The sequence below is a fragment of the Fringilla coelebs genome (assembly GCF_963513975.1).
Source record: "Fringilla coelebs genome assembly, chromosome: 2".
NCBI lineage: Eukaryota > Metazoa > Chordata > Aves > Passeriformes > Fringillidae > Fringilla > Fringilla coelebs.
The window spans coordinates 38,805,316-38,824,005 of record NC_140029.1 but is presented as its reverse complement, the minus strand read 5'-3'; the positions used below and the strand labels follow the sequence as shown (position 1 = coordinate 38,824,005).

Here is an 18,690-nt window from a genome sequence, read left to right as displayed (position 1 = left end):
TGGATAACATTTTCAAAAGCAGGTGCATGAGATTTTACCACAAAACTGCTGTCATCTTAAATAAGATGCTTTTAAAAATCTGTCCCAAAGAATCTCAATTGGATTTGCTTGGGCTATAGTGCACATCTGAACAAGACTTTATTCTTGTATAAAAGTTTCACCAAAGGGCAGCAGTAGAAAATCCCAACTAACAAGACCTGCTGAGCATTCAATGAACATAAGACAGTAACAGCCCTTAGATCAATGCATTTCTCTAAGAAAAAATAACAGACAGTAAAGCTGGTTAAGTAGACATTATAAAAACCGATACATGTTAGAAATCTCATTAGCCTCTACACATCTGAATAACAGCAGCAAACATACAGTGTCAAATGCCTCTTAACAGACTACTCCAACTGAAGAGACAACAACTTCCCCTCCTAAATGGAAGGAAGGAGCTCTATGATTGACTGTTTCAAGAAAACCCAAATGAAACTCATTCAATGACTTGTTTATCTATTACTAACTACTCCCTGGTGCCTTTTACATGCCACTAGAAGGAAAATAATTCATCTGCTTTGTTGATGTGAGGGACTGGTTTGCCTGCTATCCTAATACATGCAGTTAGAAAGAGTGTGGAGACACAGACAAGTGGCTTAGTGAGCCAACAGCACAGTGAATCCCACAGCACCTTTATGAGATAACCATATTATCCTGGTTCAGAGATGGCTGTATTAAGTTAGGGACTCTGAGACTCTCCTCAAGCAGTGACACAATCAATGTCTAAGACAAAACAATCTTAAAGATTTCTGATTTTAAAAGAGCTGGGTGTCAAAAGAGAAAGAACTTGTTTGGTTTTTTTTTTTAATTAATAAAAAAACCCCAAACCATACATGGATGTCAGCAAAAAGCCATCAACTTTTTTTCCTTTCCTTCAGAAAACAAAATACTAAATTGGAAAGAAAACCAATTCTTGTAACATCTGACTTCTTTTATTCTGGACTGTCTTAAAGAAAGTATTTGCATGACCAGAGATCTACTGAATATCAAAAGAATTCTTGGAAGACTAGCACTAATGGACTAAAGCAGCTGGCAGGTTTATTAGGAGATGAAAATCAAAACCTTTGGCAAGAAAATCTGTATAAACTGCCAGGTATTTCTTGGGAGAGAGAATTTCCAAAGTTTTAATACACTCTGTTTAAACCTTGTTTTCAGTATTATCTGCTTCTGCAGAACTTCTTTCTGATCTATATACACTACTGAAAATAATCCCACACACCCATAACAGAAATTTCTGAGATTTCTCACTGTCAAATCAGTGTGTTTTTTTTTTCTCAGATAGGCTTTTTTCTTTTTTCCTCAGCATCAAGTTTACCTGCAAAGATGTTTATTCATTGAGTAGGTGTGTGTCAGCTTTGTGCTTTGACTCAAAGCTGCATTAATTTTCTACAGACCAATGACATTTAACGTATTTTTTCTTCAAAGCTTTTTGCTAAAGTGGAAAATGTGGCATTTTGTACTGAGACACATGAACAACACGTGGTTTGAAAAAAAGGGCTGTGTATGAAAATATAAGTTTTGGTGTTGCTCATTGAAGCAGTTTCACAAGAAATACACATCAGACCTACTCTGAGCAATCTTTTATCAAAGGATGAGCTAAAGAGATCTTATTTTCCATATGAAAATTATTTTCATTGGGTGAAATAAAATCAGAGCTTTTAGATCTGAAGGTGCAAACAAGTGCTATGCATAAATTCGGGGCTGATTTTCTGCATGCCATTTACTTCACAGTGACCACCTCTTTCTCTACTCTTCAATAAAAAAAACAAAACAAAAACCAACCTTGGAAGTCTATCCACTCCCTTCACTGAAGTCAAAGGTACCTCTAAAAGCACACATAAGGATATTTACTGCTGGACATTATAAACATGTTGTTATCCTCAGCAATGTGCCTGCAAATCCTACCATGGCTTGGGTAGAAATTTTGTGTTGTTACATTATGGCCCCATATTTTTCCTGACAAGAAACAAATCATGATCCTTGTTTATTAAGTTCTGCCAGTACATTTATGTAATATTTTGGAGAAGAAAATTATGTTCCCAACTTTTAAATCACACTGCCCAAAGTCAGGCATGTGAGCTGATGCTCAGATAGCTGGATATAGTCAGATTCTTTGAGGCATGGAAGGCCACAAATTAAAAATTTTCAACCCTGGCCTAAATGCTAGTACTTGAAGCAAAAGAATTTCTATCATTCCTTTGATAGAAACAGCGTTAAATTTATGGTTCTGAGAGTCTACCATTAAAGTCCCCACAAAACATAAAATAACATATAAAAACATAGAACATATATTTTATCAACATGGAGTTTACAAAACACTTATTGAATTGCCTGGTACATAAAAAACCCCAGAGATTATACCATGAGATGCAGTCATTCATGAGAAAAAAGCACAACAGTTTCCAGACCCATTAATTCTACAATCTCTCAGAAATGGGCTTCCTAAATGAAGACAAATGCAACAGGAGAACCTCAAAGAAATAGCTGCTCCCAAAACTGACCATCAGAGAGATCTCTGGTACCCTAAAACCCTTTCCAGTTACTTTCCCAAGAAGCTTGTAAAAGCACCATCTAAATGCTGTTAGTAGGACTCATGTGCTCGAATCAGGGATAACTGTAATAGAGAAGAAACAACTGCTAGCAGACAATAACAAGCAGTGGAATAATGGAGAGTTTTTCTCCTTGGAGCTCTTTAAGAACACATCAGTTAAGCATCTATAGGAAATAAGACAGGAACAGGCAACTCAGTCCTGGAGTGGCCTGGCAATGAGCTTGACCTTCAAATAGATATCTTTTTTAGGTTCATACTAATTTTCTCCAATTAGAGAATTGGAGACAGCAATAAGGAAATCTCTAAAGCCAGTGCAGCATCTTATATTTACTAGTTATTAAAACAAACAAATATATTACCACGGATAAAGTAATCAGTATTAGTTTAGGCTGCGCATAGACACTACAATGAACTGAAGATCAAAATTCAAAAAACACCTTGCATTAGGGTTTTGCCTGGAAAGTGTTGTAGGAGTGGTGGTGTCAACCCAAGTTCCATTGCTTCTGAACTGGTTAAATAATATTTTTCAGCAAATAAAACATTTTTATTTTTCTTCCATAAAGGAAGCATTCATGAGTCATAGGTTGTGGTTCTAACTTCTGTAAAGTATGAGATGTAAAAAACACTGGGAATAAATAAAATGTCATGCAGGACATGATTTAATGATAAATTTACTCTGTAAGGCTCTGACTACTGTGTTAAAAACACCACAGCCATATAGTAGGAAGTACTGATTTTCTATAAGCTGATTCTGCCCCTTAAAAGAAACCTTTTTTTTTGAGGGCCTCATTTTGTAATGAAAGGTTGAACTGGCATTGTCTGTCTGCACCCCAACTTCCACCAGAGCAGGTCTGCTTTTCTATTTCCAGCAAAAAGCTGTCCAAAAGGCATTAAGCTGGTATAATTTCAGCATTTTGTGCCACCCTCAGTGACACTGACAGTAACACATTCATGTGCCCTGCCTCATGCTGTGCAATTGCTACTTGGGTCTCATCACATGTCAAACCACAACCTGAGGCTACCGCAAAGTAGCTCTCCTGTGGGCACTTACAGAGTGAAACACTGGAGCTCCAGCTCCCTGACCTTATCTTCGGATGGATGTGCCTGTACCACATCTGGCTCGGTCCAACCTTAGCACACATCTTCAGCACTATTCCAAAAAGGCTCACATCCTCAGTATCTTCCACTGGCTGACATTCCCACATGCCATACATTCCCTCTATATTGGGTTATGAAATCACATCCCTGGCGGGCCGCAACAGCAAGATGTGACGCAACGCTCATGGAAACTTTGGACTGAAAAGTCTCGGGTTTTTGATTTATGTTTTAGGGTCACAAGGGTGACTCATGGAGTCAGTGGAGATCAGAACCAACTCCTGTACATATGGATATCAATCATTCAGCTCTAGAATAGACCAGGCTTGAGCATTGCAAATACCTGTCAGCCCACATCATACTGTTTGCAGACCAAAGACCAATGCCAAGTACATGATTTTATTAATGGAAATCCTGCCCCTGAAACAGTTCCACAGTTCCCGTTTCCACAGTATATGGCTCAGCAGCACTATGCATCTGAAAGATACACGGCCAAATATCCAAGTGTGAATACAACCAATGGCACTATAAAGTTCCCAAGTTCAGCCTCCCAAGAAATAGAACACACAGAGGGCAAAACGGCACTAAGTACTTGTCTCTGGCCATAAAGAAAGGCAAAGGATAATACTGGCATTGAAACAACTGGACATGAAATTGAGGTAGGCTGAATTTCAGGTATTTTCCAATCATCAGAGAAATGAAGTCCTGAAAGAGTTTTTAATCTTGTTTTGTCTCTTTTTCGAAGTTGTGACTTCACAGTTTCAAGAAGAATGGATGTGACAGAGTTCCCAATGCTCGCAAAAAGGAGTAGACAAAAGCATCACCAAGGTTCTTACCAGATGAAACACAAGGCCAAAGCAAACCCTAAGTTCGAGAGAGCCCAGTTGTTTTAAATAACACAGTATGAACCTCAAGTAGAAAATAAATTTTCATTTTCATTGGCTTCCTGACAGAGGAGATTTCTAAGAATTCTTCTAATTAAGTTATGCAGGAAGGATTAACACTGTGGCCTGGGCAGGAAGAACTCAGCAATGTGGCTGATTTAATAAAGTATTGCACAACAGCTGGGAAAGTAATTCTTAAGTACAGTGTCTGGTTTTATTACAAAGCACGTGTTTACTCTGAACTCACTGAAATTCTCCAGTGAAAACTCAGCTCCTGAGTTGCACCTTCCCCCTTGTGCCTGAGGACACTGTGGACACAGGTGCAGTTCTGTATCTGTCTGTGTAAAATGAATTGCATATAAAACTAACAATATCTCTATACTTTGGTCTAAAATGTTCACTGCAGAAGCTCTAACAATTGGAACACTCTAAAAGCTGCTGTCAGCATAGTGGGTCAAATCTACTTATAATTCTAATATTTAACTGAAATGAAAGACTACTTAAAGACTAAAGGAACCAAGCATGTATTTGGAAGGAAGGAAAAAAAAAGAAAAAGAAAAAGAGGTCATAGCTCTTGGAGATCTTAAGAGTCCACAGGTCCATGAAAGCTTGTGTGTTACGGATTTCATAGCATTTCTAAAGAACGAATTAAATCAGAAAACATCTGGAACTAGACATGCCAATAGAGACTTGTTTGTCTTGTGTAACATAAAGCATCATATCTGAAAAATTTGGTAAAGTATTTGAGCAGAGAATAGAAACACACAGGTAGGAAGTAACTAAAAGAGTTTATTTCACTTAGGTTTAAGACACCTGTGAAACTGCTGCAGAAAACAGGTTAACTACAGTTTGAATAAGGATACAGTAGAAGAAGCATTCTTCAGTGAATAAAATGACCAGGTAAAAGCCTGCAAAGACTAATCTGATTTTGAAATAACCATACAGACATCTATTAAATTAATCCTACAACCTTCCCAGAGCAACTATTCAAAACTAATATTCTCCTGTGACACTCCAAAATCTCTTCAGAATTTCTCTTAATGCTCAAATGACTGCAGTCAATAACCTCATCTATTTCCAGAGCATTTACCATCTTGCTTTGTGAACGCCAGTAAAATACATATTCATGGCTATGGTATAATAATGGTAGAGTGCTGAACTTTTCAATGTTTTTCAAAGGATGCAATTTCCATTCATTGCTACTACCCTTCCATGAAACCTCATTATTGCTCCATAGTTTTGTATTTGCTAACAAGACAAAAAGAAAGCATCCAGGTAATGACAGAATTATGATTCTACATGAAAAGAAAAAGAAAATAGGAGAAAGAAAACGCATATGGACTTTGCTCTAGATTAAACAGTAATTCAACTAAAGCGTTTTTGCCTCAAAGAGAGGGGCAGGTAGACATTAAATTAATTGTCAATTAACCTGAGAATTCTAATTATAATGCCTAAAAACATCAGATGTAAAACAAATGTAAGAAAAAATGTTAATATGTACAATATAGCAATGGCTAATACAGAAGGATATGTAAGTAGTACACATACTAGTATAAAAAACCATGCAAAACCTGCCACAGGCAGGTAATTAGAAGAAAATAATATCACAGTTTATCAGAAGAGACATACAGAAGTCCTATTGTGACTAATCTATCTTATTTGAATTTGTAAGCCCCAGGGTAACTTACGTCAAAATGAATCGGCTATGTGTCGAGTCAGCTCCTTGAGATATAGAACAGACTTCTGAAGTTTTTATCTCGTACACATTACCATAGAGCATCTATGCTTCATTAACAGTTAGATGCCCCTGTCTCAATGATGACTGACAAAGTCTTCTCACAGTAGATCTGCTGTTTTCACTTTTTTGAATTTTATGCAAGAAATAATTTTAATTCTTTCAGTATTATTAATTTAAAATGCGTGCAGCTTGGATGGAATTGAGCTCAAAGTCATCCAAGTTCACTGTAGCTGTGTAAATTAAGTGCCAAAATTTGGAGCTTAGTTACTGCAATATTCTTCATATTGGAAAGAAAAAGGTCATACTGTTGTATGGCTAACTCATTTTTGGATGTGAACTGCGATACTTAACTTGGAGGTTGATACAGCAATGAAATGAGACAAAGTAGTGATCATTATGGTACACTCCACAGCAAGATGACAATAGCACAGATTTGTTGGAAAAGTAGAGGATAACCTTCTAAAAGACTTTTTGGATGAGAGTGGAGAAGGCTGATGGTAGTTTGGGGGATGTATGCCAAGATGGCCAGTCAGGCCTTCCCTGGAGACAGAATTGCATATCTTCACAGAGTCTTAAAATCTGCTCAATATTAAGGAGTACCTCCAAAGCAGGTAGAACAATTAAGTGGTCTGTTGACTGAAAATATCTGTAGATATTTTAGGGAAAACAGCAATTATTTGCATATTGAAGCAATTAATGGAACAAAAATGCCCCTATGGCAAAGAGATCAAGATGGATTTCCCAACTCTGGGAAATACATCTCTATACTCTAAGTATAGTGTAATAGAGAAGTGGTAACTATTTGTAAGATGTGTTTAAAACTTATTCAACAAATTTAATCAGATCACCTGCTAGATACTGCAAGATCTAGTTCTCAGTTTGTTTACAATGAAAACTTATGATCAGCATAAGGAATACACAAGGCATTTAATGTTCTTACATAAGGTTTTGGTCTTTCAAGTCATTCCTATTCTTTCCTAGTTGCTATGAGAAAGCAGTAACTGTAAGTAAACCGTCTTGCAATTCTTAATGAAGTATTTCAATATTTCACAACAGATCAAAAATATTATAGTATTCTTTTAGCTTGTACCCTAGATCTTTTCCAATACCACTCAATGCATACTAGATACTGTGCAAGAATTTCTTCACGGGACAATGCCACAACATTGACAATGGCATAGAATACAGTAGCTACTGGAAGTCTCTAAGAACAATAGAGAAAAGAAACAAACATTCAATATTTAAATATTTGAGTAACAGAGTAATAAAGTGAGACTGCACTATTTAATGAAGAAGGAGCATGGCATTACACATTTGCCACAGGGTAGCAGCATGTGTGAAGCCAGTTACCACAGACAAGCTGATGTGCTGGAGAGTCACATCTAAGCTGCTGCTCTGTGTGTGCTCCCTCCTCTAGAGTAGCCATCTGTGAATTTGATTTTCTGGAATAGCATTACTTCCACTTATTCCCCAGCAGAAGTGGGAATCAAGCTGGAAGCTGGCCCTGTGTTATCAAATCAAAGGTCTTAAATCAAAAATTATTTGGTAAACTGCTCTAATTACAGTAACAGAAGGCATGTTGCATGAGTATTGCACACGGTATTTTTAGTGGGTGGTTTTGCTCATTTTCACCAACTTTATGAAAATGATGTCTAGGACAAAATAATCAAATTTCAGGAGACAATGTACAGGAGACAAGGTAAAAAACCACATGTCCCATGCATTACACAAGTGCTGAAGGTCAAAGCCTGTAAACCGGTCACATCCTGAACTCTTGTCTGAAAGTGAAAATCTTCCATTGTGAAAAAAATTACCTCTATTCCCAGTAACTGCAGCTTTCATTATGCAGCACTACATGGTCTTAATGGCACTGACTGATAATTAAATCAATAGGATCAAATTTTCTTGGTATGGAAGGAGAGGTTTCTAATTGCTTGACTTCATTCTCTGTCTGTTGGCTAAGAGTTCTCTGCTCCTTAGCATGGCTGAAATTAGTCACACCTTGTGTTTCTAGGCTGTTCACATACCCGTCACACCTTTAACTCCTCTTTCTATTTTTTCACATTGTTCTTCATTCCTTGTCAGATTGCGAGTTGTTGAGTAGCTATCCACACAAATAGTTATTGTCTTTGACATAAGCCTTTCTTCAGCTCTCATGAAGAGTGAAAACTGGTGGGCTGGGAGGTTGGTTTTGCTTGAAGCAGCTCTTTCTATTTGTTTCCTCAGTAAATCCCCACTGAGGAAATTGTTCTAAGTGTGCGTTTATTTCTCCTTGACCACAATATTCCTAGCACACATGTGTCCCTTGGATGCTTTACTTAGCCTCTCAAGTTATCTGACTCTTTGGTTAGCATTCTGCACTGGGGGAAAAAGAAATGTCACTGAAGAGAATAGACTTGAGTGGTTTATCTCATGGTTTCCATAGGAATTATAAATGAACTGTAGCAGCAGTACAAAAGCAAATTTCCTCCTCTGCCTTCACAGAACATGTAGCATAAAATCATGCTGGGAGGCCTTGCTGTGCTAGAGAAGGGGCAGTAGAAAGTAACCATGAGAAAGTCACTGTGGAAATTGCATTTACATTGCCTGTAATTCACACACAGCAGCAGTGGGCACTGTCAGGCTGAAGGGTTTCCAGAGGATGCAGTGCAAAGGTTGTCCCCAGCTAGGGGTGCCCTCTGGGAGCCTGGATCCGGCAGAGCCAGCTGCAATGTCTCCAGCACCACATTTCCCAGCAAGCTCTAATCCAGGCCTCCTCAAACCCTTATGCTGTGGCACATAAATCTGTCCTCTTGAGATGCAGCACAGGAATAGGAGTAGGAGCAGGAGCAAGGGGTAGGGATACATAAATGGTTCACTAAGTACTCAACAGCTGCGCTGGGACCAGTGAGCTCTCCAAGATATGCAAAACTTGCATTTGATCTGCCTCAACTTTAATTTTCTTATACCCTTCTAATAAGTCTTCCTTTCTGCCACATTTTGCTCTTTCACCTTTTTCAGCTTATGATCAGTGACAATTTATGGGCCTTTTACCTAACATCAGCAAGTATGAATTGTTATTTTTTTAATATTGTCATCTTTGTCATCACTGTAACACAACTATTTATTAGACAGCATATTATAAAGGAAACTACAAAACTAATTACTTTGAAAATGAAATCTAACCAAAACAGTTCAGAGTGCAAAAACTCTTTCTGCATTCTCAGGAGCAGATGGGAATGAAAGAGTGATAGAAAGAAGTGCACAACACAGACATTGGACAGGTGATTAAATTCTGTGCAGCATACCATAACACCACAGGTCATATATCAAAATAGCAAAAGATGCCCACCACGAAAGGTCCACAATTACAAATAAAATTGAGAACAAAAGAAAAAGTAATTTTTTCTGGAAATTTGTTTAATTCCATTATAGATTCAACTATTTAGCCATCAACACTAATACAGAACACCCCAAAATGTCAGGGGAAAAAATGTTCCACTGAAGATTCTCAGCAGCAGTAATGTTTTCTGTGACTGTCAGTACAACTATATTAATCTATTCACATTAGTTTCACCTGATTGCCTGGTTTAATGCAAGACTCAATTACTTTGGGATTAACACAGCAATAAATTAAAATTCTGGAGGGCTGTTCAAATTCCTCTAAGTTTCCAAAACTTTACAATTTCCCACATACCATTTGTTAGTGTAAGAGCTAACTCTACAGACATTATTTGTGCATTTTTTTCCTAATCCACTGCTTAAAAAGTCTTAATTAACTAGGAAACTTAAATGGCCTAACTGAGAAAATTCAAGCCCACAGGAACATCAAATACTAAAGGAGGAGGGTTTTCATTGTTGTTTTGGTGGGGGTTTTTTTGTTTATTTGTTTGGGTGTAGGTAGGTTATTGTTTGTTTTGTTTTGTTTGTTTGTTTTTTGTTCATGGTTTTGTTTGGTTATGTATGTTTACTTGTTTGTTTTTTAATTCAGGCCACTTCTTCCATTGTCCAAAACAAGAAGTATTGTCTTAGTATCCTCTGTGGGTTTCAGTATCTCTAACACAGAAATACAAAGTGCTCACTGTGACCATGAGTAACAGACAATATTTACATATCAGTCATGTTTGTGGACCTGCACAGTACAAGCAGTTTAAGCAGTCAGTGTGTGCTGTAGAGTGGCAGAACAATGGTGCCTCAGCTGCAGGGAAGTGGGGCAGCAGCTGCCTTCTTGTCCACATATCTTGGTTCTTTCTCCCACAAAAATCAAGCAGGAATACTGGTACAGGGTCACAACAGTAGGTGGCAACAGACAGTATACAAAACCAAGACCTCAGACATGCAAGCTCACCAGTTGAGATCAATGGTTTTCCACTGAACATTCAGGGTTGAAAGGCCTGTTCAGTCCTATAGCAATAATAATTTTGCCATGTGCCACAGAATTTTTGCTAAGCAGAGCTAATTGCCGGTCACCTTAAAATTTCTATCAGTGCCACATTGTTTGGTAACTACCATATCTCATCTTTAGCAGGAAGAAACAGTGAATCATATGCATTGGGCTGCTTTTTATAAACCTTTTCCATAACTACTGAGTAAGAAAAACTGCAATTTTAAAGTATCTATAAGATTAATCACTTACATATATAGTTAATAGAGGGTTGTGATCCCTGTCTTGCCAGGCCACAGGAACAAGTGATTTACAAAAGATAAAGAATAAATATATATTTATGACCAAAGGAAGTCAGTAAATAAGGGCCAATCCTTCAGTGTCTGCTCAGCAGATACGTCCATACTGAGGATATCAGCAATTCTAAAATGCTGCTAGGCAGTCATCCTGGGAAATGCCTTAAGACATGTTAGTGTGATTATAAGGTTTATAAAACCTCAAATAAACTTAAATCTAAATGGAGAATACAGGTATAATGAGATCAGGGCCATCACCAAATAAAGAAAACTTTTGCGGAGTCAACAACCCATTATGAGTGTCTTTGGGCCCTGCCAATGTAGCAGCACAAATGTTCTCACAGCACTGTATCTGAATAAAACATAGACATCTCTATTTGGAGCTGAGCTAAAGTTCATAAAGAAATGAACCATAAGCATTCATTTAAGGGGGTCAAGGGACAAGCATAAGGCGGTACATCCTTGCCATAGAAGCAGTGGACCACCACGGTCTCACCCGACAACAGTACAGTTGTAGAAACTGCAGAACTGATGATCCACTCGGAAAATTATGCAGCTAATTTTTAAGTTTCTGCTAATATTTATCATCCAAAAGGTGCAGAAATAGGATCACAACCTAATATCTACTTTGCAGAATGTGGGGATAGGCCAAGGGAAAAAAATATTGCTGTCTATTGTCTACAAGGTGTTGGTTTACTAGACTGCTTTACCACACAATACAAGACAGGCACATGCCAAGGAAACTGCCGAGGTTGGGAATACTTGTGTCCTCTGAGCACACTTTGATAAGGTAAGTTAAGCTAGTCATCATTTTTGTTTCTGCTCACAAGCAATAAGTCTCTTAACTGTTTGCCTTCTTTAGTTCTTAGTACTGAATGAGTGATTATAATATGTTAATTGGTAGTAAAACAAATAAGTGAAATTCACTGAGTGGAGACTTATCCACAGCAGTGCCTCAGCTGGTGTCAGGGCTCAATTGCTCTCTGTCTGCAAGGCCTAGGAAGGAATTCCAGTGAGCAAAAAAAAAAAATCTATCACCATTTTTGAAATAATGATTTCTAGTGGTTTCTCAATCAGTGGACTAATGGGGCATGCTTTAAGTCATTTTGGCTCACATTTAGAAAATATGTGTTTTATTACTAGACAATCTGAATGGCTTCCCTAGCTACATTCTGACACCTTCACACATTAACATCGCTATCACTTGTCATGTTACTACATGATAACTCCACAGGTTGAAGTCAAGAGAGCTTCTTACTAGACACTGTGCATAAAAGTACCTGAATCGAAGAGCTGCATTAGTGGAATAAATTAGACCTGTTTATAAAAGTATTTAATACTATGATATACTTGCTAGGATAAACAGAGCATGAAGACTCAATATGTATATCAAGCATACATAGCATCCAGTCAGATTAAAAGTCTGACTGAAAGTTTTGAGGAAATCATTATTGAGCCAATGCTTATTTCATAAGAGCTCAACCATTCAGCCTTTAATGAGTACAATTAAATGGAGGATCTGACTAAACAATGACATCCCCTCACTGCTTTCTATCATCCCAGATACCAAATTTGACCAAATTTGAATTGAGGAAATTTGATCCCATGGTGAAGTTTTGTTTCACAAACATTTAATTAGGTTCACTTTTAATCTAGCCATGACAGACATTTTTCACAGCGACATATAAACTTTTTTCATATAGTTATAAATTTTATAAAGGCCCTTATATATATAATTTCTGGGTCCTACATTAGAAGGAAAAAGTCCTTTTAATAAAAGCAGGAAATATCAAAGCTCTGTTGCTGTTTTGCCATAAATCAGGCCATAAATCAGATGATTTTTCTGGCTCACTGTGCCAATGAACAGTGTTCACTTCTCCTGTAAGGAGAGTAATGTTAATACAGATGTAGTCTTCATACATGGGCTTTGAAGCACTCCTTACTATCAAAATTTGTTTTCTTTGCAGTGGAATATGTCCTATATGTAAAATGGCCATTAATATGGCAGTCTTTGTCAAACACTCTTTACAGGTACAAGAAGTAATTTAGTCTCATTTAATAAGGTACTGGCCCTAGAAATTGGTAGATGGGTTTATAATAAGGATAGAATTAGATCTTCTTCTCCTTTCAGAATGATCTCTCATGGCCTAAAACGTCTCTTGCTTACTTAGTAGAATATTTTTAAACCTTAGGTATCTTTATTTGGGACTTCTTTTTCCTTTTGAGACTATTTGAAGCAATATGTAGCACTGTAAATCATGAAAAAACCTTCTCCAGAATTATGAGAAGAATAAAATCACTGACGTGCTGCAAGTCTACATCTGTAGATGATTGCAGATGATTGCACCCATAAGGCACGTGGAATGATTACTGATTTAACAAAAACCTGAATGCAAAAGACTCTGTATTGTATGGAAAGTGCAGGTAAGGAGGAAATCTGTACAGGATCCAGCAACAGGGGGGATTCTGGTACATTTGCATCTAGTAGGTACCCTTTTCAACAGCACCCACACAGACAGTTCTGCCAGTGTCCTTAGTGTGACCCTGATAGCAGCTGCTGCCACGCTAAATATTGACTAAAGGTAGATGCACACTCAGATAAACAGTGAGATGTAAGGTAGAAGTACTTAGCATAGCTCTCCAATTCCCAAGACTTGTATGGTCTCATTTAATCCAACAAATATATTTATGCTTTTTAGGTCTATCAGATGCAAATACTTAAACAAATACAATCATATGACTAATAATTTTTACAATTAGCAGTGTCTGTTCACAAAAAAATGTAATTTTTCTCAATATTTAGCTTAACTTTTTTTACACACTTCATAATACTGTCTCACTCTCAGCTACACCCTAAGCAATTAAACGTAGCTAGAGAAAAAACAAAGAAGAGAATAAAATCAGAAAGAAGAAACAGGCTAGCTGTGAATGCACCTGATGCTCTCAGTGGGAGACGAGGCTGAAAGCTGTTCTAAGGTGAAGAAAACATCAACCTTTTTACAGAAGCCCAAATCAAAACCAGCTAAGAAGTCTGAGAAAGAGAAGAGCTTGTCAGTACCATACAGGTAGAGACAATAGTAAGGAATTTTGCTGCCCACATCCAGACAGCCAGGCAAGCCTTTCATTCATATCCTTTCTCTTACTTCCACTCAGTCCCACAGGCAGCATTCAAAAAATCCTTCAGGCATCCTGAAGAATAAAAGATTCAGTTTTATATTAAGGCTCACACTGTGTAAGAACAACACCTACTTTAAAAGCCAGGTTCTGTGTCTAACTGTTGCAAAGAGTACTTGGGTTTCTACTGAGTTCATGAGCAATTTACTATGGGAAAGTAGGAACTTCCTGTAGCCTCCCATCAGGTGGAACCTGATGAAGCTGAAGTCAGCTCACCTAGAGGTGTATTTTTCTTTCCTTACTATTCCTTTCTCCCATTTCAGAACATCCCAAACAAAAGGATTTGAGGAACTGGGAGCTTAGCTAATTGGTTCATACTTCATTAATTCTTTAGTTTCATCAACAGTTATGAGATAGACCTCTGTGACTTTTGCTTGTAACTTCCAGATGTACTGGCAGACAGAACTTCCTTGGATTTTAGTAACTCTCTCTCAGAGATTACACTTGCAAAGCTGGCAATAATAATTGTTGTTTATTTAATTCAACATGCAACCTAGAAATATGTACACTAAAAGACAGAGGCATTAGCTGTAGATATATGCTGATGTGGCCCACGTTGGAAAAATGATCTTCACAAGCATCTTGTGTAAGTATCATGTTATTGATGTACATTAAAGGGTGCAGGCACTTCAGAACCTATGGCACAAATCTTCCTGTATCATTGCTGTACAAATGTGGAATGGAGGCAAGTTTTGTAAAGAGAAAGGAAACACTACATATTTTAAAAGGCTTTTAAAGGCTTTTAACATTGTCTCACCATGAAAACGCACAGGAATATGGCTAGGTGACGCTGCTCTGTGATGGTTGCAAAACCATTTGTTAGGTGTCCTTACGAGCAGCTATTAATGAAACATTGTCAGGAAAGAAGACTTTCAAACAAAGTTCCAGGGTCTAATCTTGGTCTGGTTCTATTTATTTTTTCACTCTTGATCAGGTTGTTTGAAAATAAATTATACTCATGTAATTTCAGATAAAAGAAAACTAAAAGGCTGTGTAAGTAATCAGGAGGACAGATTTAAAACTCCTGAAGATCTTGCAAATTGAAGAAATAGTCTGGAAAAACATAAGTAAGTAAGCTATTCAACAGAGACAAATGTAAGGGTTTGCACTTAAAAATAAATATATAAGTAAACAAATAAAGGTTGGGAAACAGTGATGGCAGCTCTTTCAGTAGGACGCAAGGGCTGTAATAAATTAAAAAAACATGAAAAAGGAAAACATCTCGCTGGGATGTAGAAATTGTAGCAGAGCTTAAAACCACATAAAATAATGGCTCTGCTGGGGTATTCTGACAATACTGCATTTCAACTAGTGGTGGATCAGGCCAGAGAAGGTCTAGAGAAGGAGAGTAAGACAATTTAAGGTATAAAATATACATCTTCTAGCAAAAGACTGAAACATTTAGAGCCATATGGGAGGCATAATAAAAGATGCAGACAAGCTTTTTTTAAAGGTTTTGTCCATGCCAGTAGTGAATAAGGTGAGAAATTATGATCTTAAATTCCATAAAGAAGAAAGATTCAGATTATACTTAATGAAAATCTTCCTAAGAGGACTGACAATAAAGCAACACAGTAAGTTGTCTGGAAAGACTATGAAGTCTGCTTCTCATCAGAACAAGATGGCCTAAATTATTTTGACAAGATAACTTCATTTATCAGTAGTCTATAGCATTTATCAGTAGTCTATAACTATGTTCTTCCTTAAACAATATGTATATGCTTGCATGGAAACGTACATAAAACAGATAAATAGAACACCTTAAAAATAAAAATAGAAAATTTGGAAAATAAATAGATTTTATTTATTTAAATAAGTGCCAAGACTTACACTATCATCTTTCCAACCTTCATCCTTTAAAGTCAAAGCCACTTATAAAAATGGGACCAGGGCATGGCCATCCAAATACAAAGCTACCTAATTGGCATATTCACTATATTAAAAACTTTGATAACTTTTATCTGATTAGGACAGTTTGGTCTTCACCAAATTGTAAAAATCCCTCCTTTTTACTTTCAAGAGAAAAAACCCCAGAAATTAACAAATTCAAATATTCATAGCTTGTACTTTTATGCCACAAATTAAGAGTTACTAATTATACAGTTGCTGCCGAACTGCTACACTCTTGTGATTTTTGTAATGATAGATTTGAGGATCCAACAGGACAGACTGCATCATAATATCTGCAAATGAAATACCAATGAATGTACCAAAAAAGTAGTATAATTACACAGAAAATATTTATTTAATTACTTACCTCTTAATGCCACAAAAAGATGCATCACAAAATGGATATTTATAAAATATTTATGAACTTGCAGGTTATAATCCTGTTCATAACAATCCTAATTTGAGGAAGCTTATTTAACATTTTTTGGGAAAGCTTCTGTGTCTTACCCAGTATTTCAAAGTTTAGTTATCAGCCTTCAACTGATACTCAAATTTAACTTCTGGCTACTGTTCTGAGGAGTGTTATATCCTGGTTCCCTATTTCTAGACAAAAACAACTTATCAATTATAAGTCTCCTAGGTCTATTAGCAATCTCTGATCTTTAAAATGCAATACTCAGAAATAAATATTGATAAGGCATAACACTGTGATTCAAGAGACCAGAGTTTCAGTTCTGTTTTTTTAGCTTGTTTTGAAGGCATCCATGGACAAACTATTTCACCTGTCTTTGCCAACCTGCCCCCATCATAAAAACAAGCTGGTGTCCTTTATTAAGCACTCTGGGTCTCGTTCAACTCTTCTACCCACTGAAGCATGTCTAAGACACTGCAACTAGTTTTCCCTGGTGACCATGTGAATAGCTGGAACAACACCTTTCAATGCCAAAAAATACTTTTCTCATAACAAGATAAGAAGAGTGATTTCAATCTCAAGCCTGATTATTCTGGCAATATCCCTATCCCATGCTCTCCTCCCAAACTACCGAACTTGAATGTGGATGGCTTTAGGTTCTAGTGTGAGCTCAGACATGCCATGTTCATCCAGGCATGACAGTAAATCTGAAGGCTGACTGAGAGATAAAACAGGATTATCCTTTGAGATGTACAGAAGAAAAAAATTATAGAAGACTTGGTACTATCTATGGTGTTATCTATTTAACATCACTGGAACAAATGGTACGCTTCTGACTTGCAGAGGGAACAGGATGTAGCTCGGCTGAAATCAGTTTTTCTCCCTTTCTCACAAGTGAAAAGAAAGGACATAAAAGGCAGTTTTTGTTCATAATTATCTGGTATCCCAGAGTACTTGTAGCAGGACTCTGAGACTTGAAACTCTGTGGCTCATTCTGTATATCCAGAAACCTGAATATTCAGGAACCAACTGAAGCAATTTCAGCTACAAAGGCTTTCAATACTCAAAAAAACTTTTTGGATTTCAGTCATTAAACCTTTTCATTACCTTCAAATTCAGCTGAGGCTAGGATAACAGTCTAGAGCTCAAGCCAGAAAAATGAAAAAAAAAAAAAAACAAAAAATCCTTATCAAAGTGATGCATCAGAAAGAATTCAGCCTGTGGGTATGCTCTGTCATTTGAAGGTACTTCCCTACCTGTCCTGAAATGAAAATTTACAGCTGCAGGCTTCTGTTAGACCTTTGTCTGCTCAATAAATGTGAAATAACCACAATGTTTTGACAGAGTAACTGCATATTTTCCATTTGGATGTGGATCTTACCATAGCTGCCAATGCTCTTGCCACCTTTACTGCTTTTGTGTTCTACACTCATTTCCTCATGGGGATGGTACAACACATTGCAGCTGTCAGAGAATGTATTCTCCTGGCAACTGCAGTTTTGCACTGAACACAAATTGCACCTGTATTGCAAAATCTGCCTGACTCTCGATCATTTTTCTGTCTGATGTTCTGACTTACACAGTTTGGATCAAGATTACCACAGATATATCATTTATTTCTCATATCTTCTGCTTAGTAACAAGATGATTATCAAAGCAATTCTGGATGAAAAAAGATTTTTTTTCATGGGAATTACTATTAAAAATAGACAAACAGAAGGGATTTTATGCTTTAAAATGAATCAAAAATAAAACAGAAATTAGTCATTGCATTTGCATACTGGTGATAATCAACAGTTGACTCCATATAAAGACATTGTTTTAAAGGTATTTAAATCCTGTATGTAAATGTAAAATGTAAAAATATATCATAACTGCAAAGCAAATAGCACAGCTTCTCTTTCTGGCATGTGCTCTACTTAAGTAGAATATTGATTGCGCTTAATGTCTTTTCAGCACAGACACGAACTATCTGTTCCATTCATTTAAAAAACAGTTTTAAATGGATACTGAAATGGATTTTACCAGTAGGACAGACCTATCTCATTAAAGCCACTGTAGCCCAGCTCTTGCCTGCTTAGTCCCAGATCTTCAAGGTCCATGCATTTAAATCCAGGTGGGCACTGGTAACCTTCTTCTAGCTCTCTGGAACAGTGGGTGTCTGGGATAGCTAAATTATTCCAGGTTACATTTCTGTGAAAAATACAAAATTAAGTTGTTACATAAACTCGGTCCATAGCAAAACTAA

General features: G+C 37.0%; 1 protein-coding gene across 2 annotated transcripts in view; it reads right to left on the bottom strand.

The window, feature by feature from the left end:
* NALCN (sodium leak channel, non-selective) overlaps nucleotides 1–18,690 on the bottom strand; it is a gene marked incomplete at both ends in the record, with an annotated part of 210,973 nt that overhangs the window by 151,498 nt on the left and 40,785 nt on the right. For both annotated transcript variants that reach the window (XM_084226459.1, XM_084226460.1), the window contains one exon: nucleotides 18,481–18,635. In XM_084226459.1, coding sequence (XP_084082585.1) covers nucleotides 18,481–18,635 — 155 coding nt within the window. The remainder of the gene's footprint in view (nucleotides 1–18,480; nucleotides 18,636–18,690) is intronic.